Consider the following 18,015-nt stretch of genomic DNA (forward strand, 5'->3'; position numbering starts at 1 on the left):
GTTGTGAAGGTGTGATTGGCCTCTGTGTGCTAGGCTGTTTCTGTTGTAGACCGCTCTCTCATGTGGTGTCCTACAGTCATGCAGGTTGTGAAGGTGTGACTGGCCTCTGTGTGCTAGGCTGTTTCTGTTGTAGACCGCTCTCTCATGTGGTGTCCTACAGTCATGCAGGTTGTGAAGGTGTGACTGGCCTCTGTGTGCTAGGCTGTTTCTGTTGTAGACCGCTCTCTCATGTGGTGTCCTACAGTCATGCAGGTTGTGAAGGTGTGACTGGCCTCTGTGTGCTAGGCTGTTTCTGTTGTAGACCGCTCTCTCATGTGGTGTCCTACAGTCATGCAGGTTGTGAAGGTGTGACTGGCCTCTGTGTGCTAGGCTGTTTCTGTTGTAGACCGCTCTCTCTTGTAGTGGCCTACAGTCATGCAGGTTGTGCCAGAAACCTGCACTATTATACTGTATATACGATCACCATCTTAATATTAATAATGGTCAAAGGGCGTCAGTCTGCTTCTTGGAAAGTAATTTTGTTTTTATTTATATCCTGGCCCACAACCACGTTCTTCATTCTAAATAATGTATCTTTTAGTTGCACTTATTAGGGTTTTATTCAATCATACATGGTGTCAGGTTTAACTCACAAACATGAGTCTCTTCACACTGTGAGAATACCTTTAAAGCAGTGTCCTCTCCTGCATGGCCATATAGTGACGGTTGTCCTCCCACTCCTGTGTTTCAGGTTCCTGCTGCAGTGTCTGGAAGATCTAGACACAAGCCTCCGGAAGCTCAACTCCCGTCTGTTTGTGATCCGAGGTCAGCCGGCCAACATCTTCCCCCGACTCTTTAAGGTGAGACCCCATCATCACCCCTACAGTCTTCCGCTCACCCATACGCTCTCCCCTCACCCAAACCCTCAACCCAGAGACAGCAAATACAGTTGAAGTCGGAAGTTTACATACACCTTAACCAAATACATTTAAACTCAGTTTTTCACAATTCCTGACATTTAATCCTAGTAAAAATTCCTTAGGTCAGTTAGGATCACCACTTTAATTTACGAATGTGAAATGTCAGAATACTAGTAGAGAGTGATTTATTTCAGCTTGTATTTCTTTCATCACATTCCCAGTGGGTCAGATGTTTACATACACCCAATTAGTATTTGGTTGCATTGACTTTACATTGTTTAACTTGGGTCAAACGTTTCAGGTAGCCTTCCACAAGCTTCCCACAATACGTTGGGTGAATTTTGGCCCATTCCTCCTGACAGAGCTGGTGTAACTGAGTCAGGTTTATAGGCCTCCTTGCTCACACACACTTTTTCAGTTCTGTCCACAAATTTTCTATAGGATTGAGGTCAGGGCTTTGTGATCGCCACTCCAATACCTTGAGTTTGTTGTCCTTAAGCCATTTTGCCACACCTTTGGAAGTATGCTTGGGGTCATTGTCCATTTGGAAGACATTTGCAACCAAGCTTTAACTTCCTGACTGATGTCTTGAGATGTTGCTTCAATATATCCACATAATTTTCCTTCCTCATGATGCCATCTATTTTGTGAAGTGCTCCAGTCCCTCCTGCAGCAAAGCACCCCCACAACATGATGCCTCCACCCCCGTGCTTCACGGTTGGGACGGTGTTCTTCGGCTTGCAAGCATCCTCCTTTTCCTTCCAAACAAAACAATGGTCATTATGGCCAAACAGTTCTATTTTTGTTTCATCAGACCAGAGGACATTTCTCAAAAAAGTACAATCTTTGTCCCCATGTGCAGTTGAAAACTGTAGTCTGGCTTTTTTATGGCGGTTTTGGAGTAGTGGATTCTTCCTTGCTGAGCGGCCTTTCAGGTTATGTCAATATAGGACTCGTTTTATTGTGGATATAGATACTTTTGTACCTGTTTCCTCCAGCATCTTCACAAGGTCCTTTGCTGTTGCTCTGGGATTGATTTGCACTTTTCGCACCAAAGTACATTCGTCTCTAGGAGACAGAATGCGTCTCCTTCCTGAGCGGTATGACGGCTGCGTGGTCCCATGGTGTTTATACTTGCGTACTATTGTTTGTACAGATGAATGTGATACCTTCAGGCATTTGGAAATTGCTCTCAAGGATGAACCAGACTTGTGGAGGTCGACAATTATTTTTCTGGGGTCTTAGCTGATTTCTTTTGATTTGCCCATGATGTCAAGCAAAGAGTCACTGAGTTTGAAGGTAGGCCTTGAAATACATCCACATGTACTCCTCCAATAGGCCAATTGACATCATTTGAGTCAATCAAAAGCTTCTAAAGCCATGACATAATTTTCTGGAATTTTCCAAGCTGTTTAAAGGCCCAGTCTACTTAGTGTATGTAAACTTCTGACCTACTGGAGTTGTGATACAGTGAATTATAAGTGAAATAATCTGCCTGTAAACAATTGTTGGAAAAAATACTTGTCATGCACAAAGTAGATGCCCTAAGCGACTTGCCAAAACAATAGTTTGTTAACAAGAAATTTGTGGAGTGGTTGAAAAACAAGTTTTAATGACTCCTACCTAAGTGTATGTAAACTTCAGACTTCAACTGTATCCACCTTACTGTATCAGTGTTTGCTGTGTCCTCTCCTCTCAGGACTGGAACATCTCTCAGCTGACGTTTGAGTGTGACTCTGAGCCATTTGGTAAGGAGAGGGATGCAGCCATTAAGAAGCTGGCCACAGAGGCAGGAGTGGAGGTGGTCAGCAGGACCTCACACACACTCTACGACCTGGACAAGTGAGTGGGACACACAGATTATATTTTCACATGGAGGCTTGGATTAAACCGAGCCCTGAATTGAAACCCTCTCCTCCTCTTCTCTCTGTAGGATCATGGCGCTGAACGGGGGTCACCCTCCTCTCACCTTCAAGCGTTTCCAGATGTTGGTGGGCTCCATGCTGCCCCCGGACTCCCCAGTAGAGGCTCTGTCCCAGGCCAGCATGGGTTGATGTGTCACCCCCGTCTTAGACAACCACACGGACAAGTATGGAGTGCCCCTACTGGAGGAGCTGGGTAAGACACTTCACAATTGTTCCCATTGAAATCCATACTTGTGAAAAACACATTTTCTCAATACTTTTACCACAAGTGGCTTAACATGCTGTGTGCCTGTTTCCCTCCCCAGGCTTTGACACTGACGGCTTGGCTCCAGCTGTGTGGCCTGGAGGAGAGAGTGAAGCTCTCACCAGGGTAGAAAAACAACTTAGACCTGACCTCTCCACAGTACGTAACACACACACACACAGACTCAGACTTATGTTTTATATCATATATGTATCATATATTAAACCTTTCTTTCTCTCCAGACATGGCAGGTGAATTTTGAGCGTCCCAGGAACACCGCCAGCCCCCTGCTCCCCAGTCCTCTGGGTCTCAGCCCCTACCTCCGCTTTGGATGTCTGTCCTGTCGACTCTTCTACAGCAAACTGGCAGAGCTGTACAATGAGGTAGTGTACATGCACACACAGCTATCCATACTGAACACTAACCCCAACTCACAATGATCACAACTATCACACAAGGTTGTTTCTATTTTTTGCTTGTGTTATATTTCTCTTCTCTGTCCTCACCTCAGGTGAAGATGAACAACAGTCCTCCTATCTCCCTCTACGACAAGCTGCTGTGGCGTGAGTTCTTCTGTACTGCTGCCACTAACAACCCTCGTTTCGACAAGATGGAGGGCAACCCCATCTGTATCCGCATCCCCTGGGACCGCAACGCAGAGGCGCTGGCCAAGTGGGCCGAGGCCAAGACGGGCTTCCCCTGGATCGACGCCATCATGACCCAGCTGAGGCATGAAGGATGGATCCACCACCTGGCCAGACACTCTGTGGCCTGCTTCCTCACCAGAGGAGACCTGTGGATCAGCTGGGAGGAGGGAATGAAGGTAATGAGGAGGGTGGAAGGAGGGATATAAGGGTTGGAGGAGAGAAGACATGTAGATTAGCTGGGAGGAGGGGATGAAAAAAAACTAGAGACATTATGTGTGAATGACTGTGTTGTTCTGTGTATCTGACTATGTTTACCTGTCTGTCAGGTGTTTGAGGAGCGGCTCCTGGATGCAGACTGGAGTGTGAATGCAGGCAGCTGGCTGTGTCACTCCTGCAGTTCCTTCTTCCAGCAGTTCTTCCACTGCTACTGTCCTGTGGGCTTCGGACGAAAAATAGATCCAGAAGGAGACTTCATCAGGTTGGTATATCTAAATTCACGCACACACACACACACACACACACACACGCACACGCACACACGCACGCACAACATGCGCACACACGCACGCACAACATGCACACACACACACACACACAACATGCACACACACACACACACAACATGCACACACACACACTTCACACACACACACACACACACACACACACACACACACACACACACACACACAAACAACATGCACACACACACACACACAACATGCACACACACACAAACATGCGCACACACACACACACACACACACAACATGCACACACACACACAACATGCACACACACACACACAAACAACATGCACACACACACATCATGCGCACACACACAAAGTATCAACGCATAAAGTATCAAAATATCTGCTTTAACAAGTCATATATTAACAATGGCTGTGATGTAAGTCTGTCTGACTGCTGTCTGTATGTGGTGCTGAACCAACTCCTCTGGCAGTTGTGACGATGCTCTGTTTTAATTTCTTCTTCTGCTTGCAGGCGATACTTACCTGTCCTGAAAGACATGCCAGACAGGTACATCTACGACCCTTGGAACGCCCCCATAGAGGTGCAGTCGGCGGCCAGGTGTGTGGTCGGCGTGGACTACCCCAAACCCATGGTGAACCATGCAGAGGCCAGCCGACTCAACATAGAGAGGATGAGACAAATCTACCAGCAGCTGTCCAGATACAGAGGACTCGGGAAGTATTTTTCTCTTTGTAGTGCTCTCTCTCTCGTTCTTTCTGTCTATCTCTCTCTTGCTTTCTGTCTGTCTCCTTCTATCTTTGTCGCTATCTCTCTCTTTCTCACACCTGCTCATTATTACTTGTCCTATTGAGAGTCTGAATGTGAATGCAGTCAAGCCGCTGACGTCGCCCACTACTGGTAGAAAACACAGCCATCATGGTGAGCAAGGACCATGGCCTAAAACACCTTTACTGTTGTTATCACACCATGACTGCAAAGTGAGCACACTCTAACTCCTCTTCCTCTACTCTCCTCTCACCCTCCCCTCCTCTCCCACTCTCCTTTCCTCCCCCCCCTCTCTTCTCCTCTATCTAGGCCGTGGTAGAGAAAACAGAAGTGTAATAGTGAACGGTGAGGAGCAGATGGGACCCAGGGGGGTTAGACCACGACCTGGACCAATATACACTCAGAATAAGACTCGACACGGTATATCATGGCAGACTCGACACGGTATATCATGGCAGACTAGACACGGTATATCATGGCAGACTAGACACGGTATATCATGGCAGACTAGACACGGTATATCATGGCAGACTAGACACGGTATATCATGGCAGACTAGACACGGTATATCATGGCAGACAAGACACGGTATATCATGGCAGACTAGACACGGTATATCATGGCAGACTAGACACGGTATATCATGGCAGACAAGACACGGTATATCATGGCAGACAAGACACGGTATATCATGGCAGACTAGACACGGTATATCATGGCAGACTAGACACGGTATATCATGGCAGACTAGACACGGTATATCATGGCAGACTAGACACGGTATATCATGGCAGACTAGACACGGTATATCATGGCAGACAAGACACGGTATATCATGGCAGACTAGACACGGTATATCATGGCAGACTAGACACGGTATATCATGGCAGACTAGACACGGTATATCATGGCAGACTCGACACGGTATATCATGGCAGACTAGACACGGTATATCATGGCAGACTAGACACGGTATATCATGGCAGACAAGACACGGTATATCATGGCAGACAAGACACGGTATATCATGGCAGACTCGACACGGTATATCATGGCAGACTCGACACGGTATATCATGGCAGACTAGACACGGTATATCATGGCAGACTAGACACGGTATATCATGGCAGACTAGACACGATATATCATGGCAGACTAGACACGGTATATCATGGCAGACTAGACACGGTATATCATGGCAGACTAGACATGGTATATCATGGCAGACAAGACACGGTATATCATGGCAGACAAGACACGGTATATCATGGCAGACTAGACACGGTATATCATGGCAGACTCGACACGGTATATCATGGCAGACTAGACATGGTATATCATGGCAGACAAGACACGGTATATCATGGCAGACTAGACACGGTATATCATGGCAGACTAGACACGGTATATCATGGCAGACTCGACACGGTATATCATGGCAGACAAGACACGGTATATCATGGCAGACTCGACACGGTATATCATGGCAGACAAGACACGGTATATCATGGCAGACTAGACACGGTATATCATGGCAGACTAGACACGGTATATCATGGCAGACTAGACACGGTATATCATGGCAGACTAGACACGGTATATCATGGCAGACTAGACACGGTATATCATGGCAGACTAGACACGGTATATCATGGCAGACTAGACACGGTATATCATGGCAGACTAGACACGGTATATCATGGCAGACTCGACACGGTATATCATGGCAGACAAGACACGGTATATCATGGCAGACTCGACACGGTATATCATGGCAGACAAGACACGGTATATCATGGCAGACTAGACACGGTATATCATGGCAGACTAGACACGGTATATCATGGCAGACTAGACACGGTATATCATGGCAGACTAGACACGGTATATCATGGCAGACAAGACACGGTATATCATGGCAGACTCGACACGGTATATCATGGCAGACTAGACACGGTATATCATGGCAGACTAGACACGGTATATCATGGCAGACTAGACACGGTATATCATGGCAGACTAGACACGGTATATCATGGCAGACTAGACACGGTATATCATGGCAGACAAGACACGGTATATCATGGCAGACTAGACACGGTATATCATGGCAGAATAGACACGGTATATCATGGCAGACTAGACACGGTATATCATGGCAGACTAGACACGCCAAATATATCATAGCCTTCCCATCACAGCATAGCCTTCCCATCATTCTCCAACTTCAAATCCAAGATGGCAGCATGTCAAGTCGTTTGTCTGTGACTAGTACATTTTAACCTATCGACCTCAACACCCAATCTACTCACACGCGCAAACACTCACATTCAGACTCATACATACACGCTGTCTCTCTCTCTCCCCTTACCTTCGTTGGCCTCTAATTTTTATTTATTTTTGTCAGAGAAAATGACTGTTTTCGTGGTATTGCTTTGTGCACTGACTTTACTGAACTCTGGAGAAAATGAACATTGTCGCTGGGTGAGTACATCTGACAATGTGCTCTCCCGTCCATTAGACATTTTGTCTGCAGGAACTCGCTCTTTTTCACTCGGTCCACTCGTCCAAGTGCTGATGTATTTGTGGCATGATGTGAACAGTACGAATTTGTGTCACTACCACAGTCTGATGGTTTTAAATTACTGTTTTGTATTGTCTGGAAACTCACTTGTAGAATTTGCTCTTTTAAAAAAGAGAAGCGTGCAAGGTTATTAAACAGAGGTGCCTAGTTATTCTTCTTTTGTTTATATCAGGTAACGTGCAACCTAACCCTGGCCCTGATATGCAATGTCTCCAAACCCCCTCTGATTTTAAATCTAGATCTGGTTTTGGTATGTTTCACTTAAATGTATGCAGCCTGTTGTCAAAAATTGATGAGGTTAGGATTTGGGCTAAATCAACTGATGCTGATGTAATTGTGTTTTCTGAAACCTGGTTGAGCAAGTCTGTTTTTGATAAGGATATTTGTATAAGAGGTTACAATGTTTATCGCACTGATCGGGTTAAGAAAGGTGGGGGTGTGGCTATATATGTAAAATCTAAATTCCATGTAAGTGTGGCAAAGTCTGAAACTATTTGTAAACAGTTGGAATTTCATGCTTTGAATATTGAGGTTTCAAAGGGTCTCTCTATAACTGTGATTGGCTGTTATAGACCCCCTCTGCTCTCTATAACTGTGATTGGCTGTTATAGACCCCCCTCTGCTCTCTATAACTGTGATTGGCTGTTATAGACCCCCTCTGCTCTCTATAACTGTGATTGGCTGTTATAGACCCCCTCTGCTCTCTATAACTGTGATTGCCAGTTATAGACCCCCCTCTGCTCTCTATAACTGTGATTGGCTGTTATAGACCCCCCTCTGCTCTCTATAACTGTGATTGGCTGTTATAGACCCCCCTCTGCTCTCTATAACTGTGATTGGCTGTTATAGACCCCCCTCTGCTCTCTATAACTGTGATTGGCTGTTATAGACCCCCCTCTGCTCTCTATAACTGTGATTGGCTGTTATAGACCCCCCTCTGCTCTCTATAACTGTGATTGCCAGTTATAGACCCCCCTCTGCTCTCTATAACTGTGATTGCCAGTTATAGACCCCCCTCTGCTCTCTGTGATGCATTTTCTTCTCTGATGCACCTTATGTCTAAACTTGTTTATTTTGAAATGATATTGATTGGTGATTGTAACTGGTGTTGGTTAAAGCCCGAGTCTGATGATTTAAAAATGTATTGTAATTCTATGAATCTTACCCAGTTGATTATCTCACCCACTCGCCCAAATCTCAAATGTCCAGATAAATCTACCCTGATTGATTTGATATTGACAAATGTTCCACATAAATATTCTGTGGTTGGTGTTTTTTGTAATGATTTAAGTGACCATTATGCTGTTGTTGCTGTTAAAAATACTATGGTTCCAAAGACACACCCACGTTTTATTCGTGAGAGAAATTTGAAGTGTTTTAATGAGCAGGCTTTCTTTCATGATTTGTTTTATTTTGACTGGAGCAGATTGAGCTTATCCCTGATGTGGAACCTGCCTGGAAATTCTTTCATGATGGTTTTTCCCAAATAGTAAACAAACATGCCCCATTCCGCAGATTCAGGGTTAAAGGGCGGGATAATAGTTTTCTTCTGACCTGTCTTGTATTATTCACGACCGTAATCTAGCCTGGGCTAAAGCAAGGAAATAATGTTCTGATGCTGATTGGCTTATTTTTAGGCAGTTACGAAACAAGTGTTATTTTCTTCTCAGGAAGGCCAAGTCTGAATATTTTATGTCTGTTACCACTGATAACCTGAATGAACCTAGAAAGTTTTGGAAAGCTATTAAGTCTATGTCTGGTAACAGTAATGTTAATGAATTACCGTCATGTGTTTTGAAGGACTCTGTTGCTATATATGACAAAACTGAAATGCTGAATTGTTTCAATGAGCACATTGTATCATCTGGTAGGCTGTTTGATTCAGTGTCCTCTGTCTCTGCACAACCCTGTGTGGATGAATCAGTGAGAGCTGGTCAAACGTTTAGCTTTTTGCCATTCTCAGTGCAGGTGGTACATAAAGCCCTGGAATCCTTAGATCAGAGAACGCCTGCAGGTCCTGATCTTTTGGATCCCTGCTTTTTAAATCTGGCAGCTGATTTCATGGCTGAACCACTTACATCTCTGTTCGATCTAACCCTGGAATGTAATGAAATTCCAAAGATCTGGAAATCAGCATTTTCTCCTACCACTTATAAAAGGGGGAGATCCAGCTCTTTTAAATAATTATAGGCCAATCTCAAAGCTGTCACCCCTGGTGAAAATACTTGAAACCCTTGTAAGTGAACAGCTAAAATACTTTTTATTTACTAGCTCTATTTTATCAATGTACCAATCAGGCTTCAGGAAGAAGCATAGCACAATTACAGCAGCCATGAAGGTTTTAAATGATATCACTGAAGCCATTGACAAAAAATAGCACTGTCTCACTTTTTATTGATCTCTCTTAGGCTTTTGATACAGTTGATCATGCTATACTAAGGCAGAGATTGTCGAGTGTAGGTCTTTCTTAGTTAGCAAACCATGCAACTGCATGCTATCTGTCTGATAGAACTCAGTGCCCTCAATTTGATGGGCTTATGTCTGTTAAATTGTCTGTCTTGAATGGTGTGCCCCAAGGCTCTGTACTTGGTCCTCTCTTATTCACTATTTATATAAATGATTTAGACAAAAATCTCCAAAATGCACAACTTCATTTTTATGCTGTTGATACTGTTATTTACTGTTGTGCCTCGTCTTACAAAAGCTTTCCAGAACATGCAAACTTTATACTGTTCAACATACCTTGTGTCAATTGAAGCGTATCCTCAATACTGACAAAACTAAACTAATGGTGTTTTCTAATGCAAGAAATAGACCTCTGAACCTTTCACCTATTACTACCTGTCAGGGCAAGGAGATTGAGGTTGTAACCTCATATAAATATCTTGGAATTTTAATTGATGACGGCCTCTCTTTTAAATTGCATATTCAACAATTTACAAATAAAATGAAACTAAAATTGGGATTTTATTTTAGGAATAAGGCCTGTTTTTCTTTTGAAGCCAGAAGGAGGCTAGTATCAGCTACATTTATGCCTTTACTAGACTATGGGGATATTTTATATATGAATGCTTCCGCTCAGTGTTTGAGATCAATTGACACCCTTTACCACGGCACTTTGAGATTTATTTTAAACTGCAAAACCCTTACGCACCACTGCACTTTGTATACCAGGGTTGGCTGGCCTTCTCTTGTCACTGGTCTACTTTTATTTACAAAGTAATTTTGGGTTTACTACCTTTTTATTTGTGCATTTTTATTGTTCAGAAATGTGGTGGGTACTCTCTTCGTTCGCTGGACTTTATCCTGCTAACTGTTCCAAATGTCCGAACTGAATTTGGTAAAAGGGCTTTTATGTACTCTGCACCATGGTCTTGGAACGCCTTACAAAATACTTTTAAACTGGAAGAACTTGTCCCGATTGGTGTTTTTAAATCACTGATGAAGGATTTTGAGGTTGATTCCCTGACCAGTCAATGTTTTTAATTTGCTGTTTTATACTCTTGTGAATTCAATGGTTTTTACTAGATTACTTGTAGTTTTTCATGTTGTCTGTCTGTAATGACTTGGTGCTGCCTATCTTGGCCAGGGCGCTCTTGAAAAATAGATTTTAATCTCAATGAGCCCTTCCTGGTTAAATAAAGGTTAAAAAAATTAATCAAATATCATATCAGACTAGACACGGGATATCATATCAAACTAGAGACAGTATATTTCTGTTTTTCTCTTTGTCACTGCAGGCTGTGGAATGGCGCACACAGAACAGGCCCAATCGTCCAATCAGGAACTCTGTCGGACAGGATGTGCCCATGACTTTGCTGTGCCTCAGTATCCAGGTTATCTGGTCCGGGGCCAGGCCGGGTGCAGGTCTAGGAAGAGGAGACGGGAGTTGGAACAGGAAGTGGTCGGAGGCAACGACTCTCTGTCTTACGCCTTCAAGTTGCAGCGACACAATAAACAGGTAAGTCAGGGGTGAATGTGTGTGTTAACATAGACTGTAGAAAACAGAATATAATGTACCTGGGGGGGATCGATAAGTTATAAAAAAAATCTGAATATTCATGTTTCTGAGTTCATGAAGTTAGACTTTTAGGAGTCATTTAGCAGACGCTCTAATCCAGAGAGACTTAGTTTGTGCATTCATCTTAAAATAGCTAGGTGGAACAACCACACATCACAGTCATAGTAAGTAAAATTTTCCTCAATAATGTAGCTATCAGCAAAGTGTGAGCTAGTAGGGGGAAAAGTCCAGGGTTTTTTATTTTTTATTTTACACTCAGTTTATCAGTGATTCTGCATTGTGATACTGTAAACCCATCTGGTATTTACTTAGTAAAGCATAATAATAATGTCCTTTGTTCTGTGTTTCAGAAGAGTACGGGTCAGCAGGATGAGAGGATGGCTGTGTCTTCATAAGCTGCTGCCGTCATAGATGGATATTATTATACATACTGTACATAGATGTTTAAAAAAATATTTTACATTTTTGTATCAAGGAAAAGCCTCTGTTCCTGTATGAGATGTGACATGAAAGTCCCTGAGTCTGTTTTCAGATTTGTGATCTCAAAAATGTTAACATCAGTTTGGATTTATCGTAATCTAATTTTTGGAGCCCAAGGTTAGGACTCTAAATTCCTCACATAGGTTGAACATAACTGATGATGTAAATGTCAGTAAGACTGTAGCTTTACTTCTGTACTGTATGTGTGAAACAGCCTGAAGACAAATTCCATCTGGAATTATTCTGACAGAGCAGACAGACGAATAATATAACCATTTCACAGGAGACCTGATATTTAGATCTGGATCACCCATTACCTTTAGTGTTTACCTTTGACCTCTAACCCTGAGGATCGCAGCAAGTGGATTGGTCAAATCAAACCAGCTGCTCTCTGTAGCGAAAGTGTGTGTAATAGCATATGGCTGTCCATGTTATTTTCCCGTGTTTCTTCATTTCTGCTAAAATGGAGGGTGAAGAATGAATGCTATTCTGGGTATAGAATATGAAGTGCCAAGACGAGGTCAGTGGTACTTCTATTGGTAGACCAGTGTCCTATACTAGACAGTATTAGACACAGCAGTAATGTTCCATCTATCCAGCAGTCTGCTGGAGACACCTCCGTTGAAAAAACCTTAGATTCACCAGATTCTGAAATATGTATAACCATTACATTCCTTAATACTGTTTTCCAGTGTAATGTCAACTCGCTCAAATGTAATATCAGTGACCAGCAGGCAGGACGTCAATCCTCAGTTTGAAAATGCTAGTGTATGTTATGTTGACATAAATAACAGTATGTTGTTTTTGTACATGTTTTTTTCCCTCTGGCACTTTGTATGGCTGCTTTTGTTTTTACAGAATTACCAAAATAGCCTTCAGATATGTTCAAATGTGTATTGTATATACAGTAAACCTCTCTCTGCTTGTCTATGTAGACTATTCTATTTCAACTGAAATTAAATGGTTGAAACAACTCTTTACTACACAACTTTTCAATGTTTCCATCTTGTCCAATTTCTAAGGGTATTTTAATTTCTGTTTAGGAATCTGCAACATTTGATTAATATTTCATAAGAGATATTGGTAATAAAGTTATTACAATCATTTAGCTGGGGCACTCATTCTCCTGTGTTTGGAAATAGTTGACTTGAGAGACCATCTTGGTTCCAGACTAACACCAAGGATCTGGAGCAGGCAAGCATCTGTAAACATCCCTCCCTGAGACAACATACAAGACACCATTGGTTTATCAGCAACCTGTTGAAAAAGACGTGATTTGTCATTTAGCACACATCTCCTTTTGGTACATGTAGAGCAGTAAAAATAACTGTCAGGAGAGGATTCTATATCTTGTCTGGCTGGTTGCCAGTTAGTTTGAGCTATAGACTAGTCAACCTGTTGTCTTGTCCATAGTGATGTAGTGCTGTGTCATGCAGCAACAGTCTGGCACCCAGGCTAATAATAGGACTCCATATTGACCCAAACACTCAGACCCTTGAGGATCAGCAACACTCAGTCTTTCAACATGGCAACATAGACATTACACAAACACAAGAGTATGCCATTAGAGAAATGCAGTTCCCAATGGACTACCCTCATCTAGTGGTGGTACCAAAGACCGTGGATAAATGATGTCCTACTCAGGCAGTTAACCATTGAACAAAAATGGTCTGTTTAACAGAGTGGCTCTCCCATAGGCACCAATGCAATAGCAGCTGGGTCTGGTCTGCTTAGTTCATTGACCAATAATTTAGCAAAGGAACAGATTTGGGCAGCCTTTGACTTGAAACCACAAGGTACATCACGTTGTGAATAAGACAGAGGCAAAGTTACATTTCCCTATGACACTTTAATACCATGTGAATGTCTTGTTTACTTTCTGACATCAGCATTCTCTACCAGCAACAGCCCAGTCATGGCAGAATGCAGACAAACAAACCCAAAATGTTGCATTGAAATGCTGAATTTCCATAGAAATGTTCACATAAACATAAAGGGCCAAAACAGACAGACAGTAGAGAAACTAGCCCTTCATCAATAAATATATATTTTTTAATATAAAATTGATGACATTTCCAGTTCATATATGAAATCAATTGAAAAACGAAGGTCAAAGTTATCATAATGCCACCACCGCAACCTAACAGGGCCCTTGTCTCTCTCGGGATCATACCACCTCCAACTCTTATTTTGTAAATGCTATCAAACTCTTTTCAAAAGTCCCAAACAGCTATATCTTCAACACATGTTCACTGTAGCATTTTGAAACGAGCAATGTTCTGTGTTAGGACAGCTCTCACAAAAGATCAAACAAAAATACCAGCACATCATAAACCAGGCTTTAGTTGGCTGGAGAAGAACCCAGCTTAGCATGTCTGTCTCGAACTGCTAGACAATGTCTTAAGGCTTCAGGGGCCCATGTTGTATTGGATGACAAGCCCCTGTACACATTGCACAGCAAAATTGTGTTGAAGGCAAACGGAGGGGGGTAAGGACAGCAGAAAAAGGGGACGTATGTGACCCCTGCCCTGAATAACATGAATCTCCCTCAACACCAGCTACGTTTCCATCCAATTGGCGACAGATTTTGATGCGAATATTCAAATAAAGAAAACACGCGTTTCCACCAAACATACCTGTTGCAGATAAGTTAGTGTGTGATGACGTAGTGCACACAAAATGGACTTTTCCCTTGAAGTTTTCATATACCAATAAAAATCTCAAGTTCAATGTTTCTTCGCATTTTCAACTACCTATAGTTGTCAGAATAACAGTTGCGTTAAATAGCAAATAACCAAAACTACCTGTTTCCATCACAGCTGTCGTGATTTCAAAATGTTTATACGATATGACTTTGCATAAAAACATGGTTACAGACTAGAGAACAAAACAAAAAAAGGGGAGGCTACAGAAGGCACTACTGAACAAGTTCCCTAAGTACAACTTAGTGAATGTGCTGTACAAACTAACAGAAGAAAAATAAATGTCCATTGAACTTTGAAAACACGGTGACTAGCTTTGTCTCAACTCATCACATCCTCTTATGGCTCAGTCGGGGGGGGGGGGGCAATGCATTGTGTGTTGTGTCCATCATCTCCTCCTCCTCACTCTGCCTTGTCCTTAGTCTTGGATCTGAATGGAACTTTGCTGGCTACAGTGGAACCCACCGATGACACGCCCCCAGCAACCGATGACACGCCCCCAGCAACTCCTTTAACCAGGCCGACGCCCATTGAGGGGACAGAGGTGACTGCTGATTTGGTGTACTCCAGACTCTTCCCACCCAGCCAGGCGACTCCTCCTACCGTGGCGCCCACCATCGTTTTACTGGCGCTGAACAGGCCACCCCCGACCCGCCAGATCACGCCTGGCTGGGCCACGGGGTGCTCCTTCCCTTCATCCTTTCCCTCATCTAGAAGAAAGAGATAGCTTTTAGAAAGACCACACATAAAACACCTCGGTAGAGCTTCAGAAAGAGACAGACCATTTTTATGAGACTGACAATTACCAGCGTGTGAGAGACCAGACAGAAAACAGGTTGTGCTTGGATATAGACACTCAAGAGGCTGCTTTTTAGAAATTGGCTTATACCTACACACATTCAATCATATTGTTAAACAATAGCAACATGTCAATACTTTGAGGTATTCTACATAATGCACTTACTGAGAAATCTTTCCACAAGATGGTTGTACTGCGTGTCAGTCTCTTACCCTTCCTCTTGCACAAACAAATATATTCCCTTGATACATCTCTCAAGTTGCTTAAATAGCAACAGCCAACCCTTTACCCTGAATTGCACCATATCCCAGATGATTAAAGGGTCCCTTGACAAACTGGCACTTTAAAAATGCCCACCAAGGGTGATGCGGCAGAGAAAGATTACACAATGCAGAGTGCACTGTTGATGTGTTCTGTGCCTAGTTACCTGATGTGGGGTCATTTTCAGTGGGCTCCAGTTCTTCTCCAATAAGACAACCTTCAGGCTGGGGCTCTGGGGTGGCATTCACCTTCTGACACAGAAAAAAAAAAAAATTATATATATATATATATATATACACACACACACACACACACACACACACAATTTTATATATAATTGATACACGTAGTATATCTTAGAAGTTGTTAAACCCCCACTAGCCCTATAAGCAATAGACAACATCTCTGCAGGCTAAGTCAAAAGAGTATTATCAAACTCACTTGGAAATACATGTCTCAATAGAAATAAGTGCACATTTTCTGATCCAAAATGTTCGCTGCCACGTTGTGGGTGCGTTCAGGCTTTACCCTGTAGGCCTACTGGGCAGCCATGAAAAACGTTCTACGTGCATAATACGTAGGTTAAGTAACAGCATATTAGAAAGGCTATTATTGAGGCTTCCTTGCGCAAAACGTTCAATTTGACGGGGCCCGTCAAGCAAACAATGTTCAAAACCTGTGCTTGTTGATCTTAAAAGTTAATGCTCTTGTTGTAAAACAATAGGCTATAACCCTTGGTTGTTTCGTGTAGATTAATGCCCCTTTGTTAATCAAAAGACAAATAAAGAGAGCCAAGGCAACAGGTTTTTAAAAACAAGGCTCTTAAAAAGTCTCCCCGCCGTGAAAGCTCTTCTCTGTTTGGAATACGTATGCTGCGCTGAGTGAATAACACTCACGAAAAGTGGATAACGAACAGCAAAACGTCAATCATATTCGTTTTTACTATATTTATTTTTAGTTTAACCTGTTGTGTAAAACGACTAGCTGTGCATCACTCTGGATCTAATCAATTCGGTTTGGCATTTCGTTCGTACGCAATGGTTTATCATACCCCAATCTATATGCAGTATCACTTTACTTGTCGAAACACTTAGGAATGCATTGTGAAAATGAAATCGATATAATAGGCCAAACAAATCCTTACCTTCACCATGTTTCCAGTACTTTCCGATGGCCGCTTGCAGAAGAGAATGCTACGTCTTCAAGAAAAACGCACCTGAGACAAAGAATAACTGGTGCGCTCGTTTGTCTCCTTGAGAAATACTATCGCAATGTTCCGCCTCTGAGTTCTTACTTTTGTTAAAAAAATATATATTAAACGCTGCTCTTTACGAATAACGCATTGCCCTCTATTTCAACGCACGTATAATCCTACTTGTGAGGCTTCAAACTTTTCCTAAAAAAAAAAAAAGTATACGGTTTATCTTGTTGGTTCTGCCGACGTGGCGCCTCAACTAGAGCTCGTTTGCTCTGGATCTCCGGATCTTGCGTCACCTAAAACGGGCTGCGGCCTGTTTCTCTTCATGAGTGCTACACTTCTTACGTGTACTACATGGACTACATATTTACTTTTTCAGGCTTCACTTAAAGAGAAAATGACAAACTGTTATGTAATATGGACGAATTTTAATTGACCCTTTGGACTATAGCTATCAAAAAAATCACGACATGGCATATAATTCATAAGAATCAGTACATGTTTTATATTTTGGTAATACATTCATTCAACTAAATAACAACAGGTGAGTAATATATAGTAATATATAACATTTGTTAATTCAGCATTTGTCCATGTTTAGATAAGATATGTTACACCATACCAACAATATAACAACTCTATATGGACCCTTATCACATAAATCCTGTGTTTCAGAGAAGGAAATATATTGTGTTCATCATTAGGTAACAGCATCCTAATTCATAAATACATGTCATGGCAACCCCTGGTTCAAGAGCTCTATCTGTCCCAGTCAGTGGAGGCTCCTCAGAGGAGGAAGGGGAGGACCATCCTCCTCAGTGAATTTCATACAAATAAAAATGGTAAAACATAAAAAAAAGTTATCATTTTTAGATAAAACTATACTAAATATAATCACGTCACCAAATAATTGATTAGAACACACTATTTTGCAATGAAGGTCTATAGTAGCCATAATAACACTGTAGGGTAGCACCATGGTGTAGCCGGAGG

The 18,015-nt window shown here is 42.4% G+C and overlaps 1 protein-coding gene and 1 pseudogene across 3 annotated transcripts; one reads left to right on the top strand and one right to left on the bottom strand.

Moving 5' to 3' along the window:
- Window positions 1–492: 492 nt before the first annotated feature.
- On the top strand, window positions 493–13,059 carry LOC110528378 (cryptochrome-1-like; annotated as a pseudogene). Its single transcript, XR_016497403.1, has 12 exons — window positions 493–839; window positions 2,599–2,741; window positions 2,833–3,017; window positions 3,130–3,227; window positions 3,311–3,451; window positions 3,580–3,891; window positions 4,042–4,193; window positions 4,723–4,931; window positions 5,035–5,130; window positions 5,287–5,397; window positions 11,302–11,522; window positions 11,933–13,059. The product of XR_016497403.1 is annotated as a cryptochrome-1-like (transcript).
- Window positions 13,060–13,891: 832 nt separating this feature from the next.
- Window positions 13,892–17,391, bottom strand: LOC110528377 (transmembrane protein 263). Of its 2 annotated transcripts, none has more exons than XM_021610397.3 (3): window positions 16,969–17,391; window positions 15,991–16,075; window positions 13,892–15,474 (listed from the first exon to the last, which is right to left on the bottom strand). In XM_021610397.3, exons 1-3 carry the CDS (start codon window positions 16,975–16,977, stop codon window positions 15,167–15,169), a joined length of 402 nt encoding a protein of 133 aa, XP_021466072.1. In that variant the 5' UTR covers window positions 16,978–17,391; the 3' UTR covers window positions 13,892–15,166. The 2 variants fall into 2 exon arrangements, with proteins under 2 accessions (XP_021466072.1, XP_021466073.1); XM_021610398.3 differs by having other exon boundaries at window positions 15,991–16,072; window positions 16,969–17,320.
- Between the last annotated feature and the right edge of the window lie 624 nt (window positions 17,392–18,015).

The sequence above is a fragment of the Oncorhynchus mykiss genome, chromosome 7 (genome assembly GCF_057628025.1).
Source record: "Oncorhynchus mykiss isolate SJ-2025 chromosome 7, ASM5762802v1, whole genome shotgun sequence".
Classification (NCBI taxonomy): domain Eukaryota; kingdom Metazoa; phylum Chordata; class Actinopteri; order Salmoniformes; family Salmonidae; genus Oncorhynchus; species Oncorhynchus mykiss.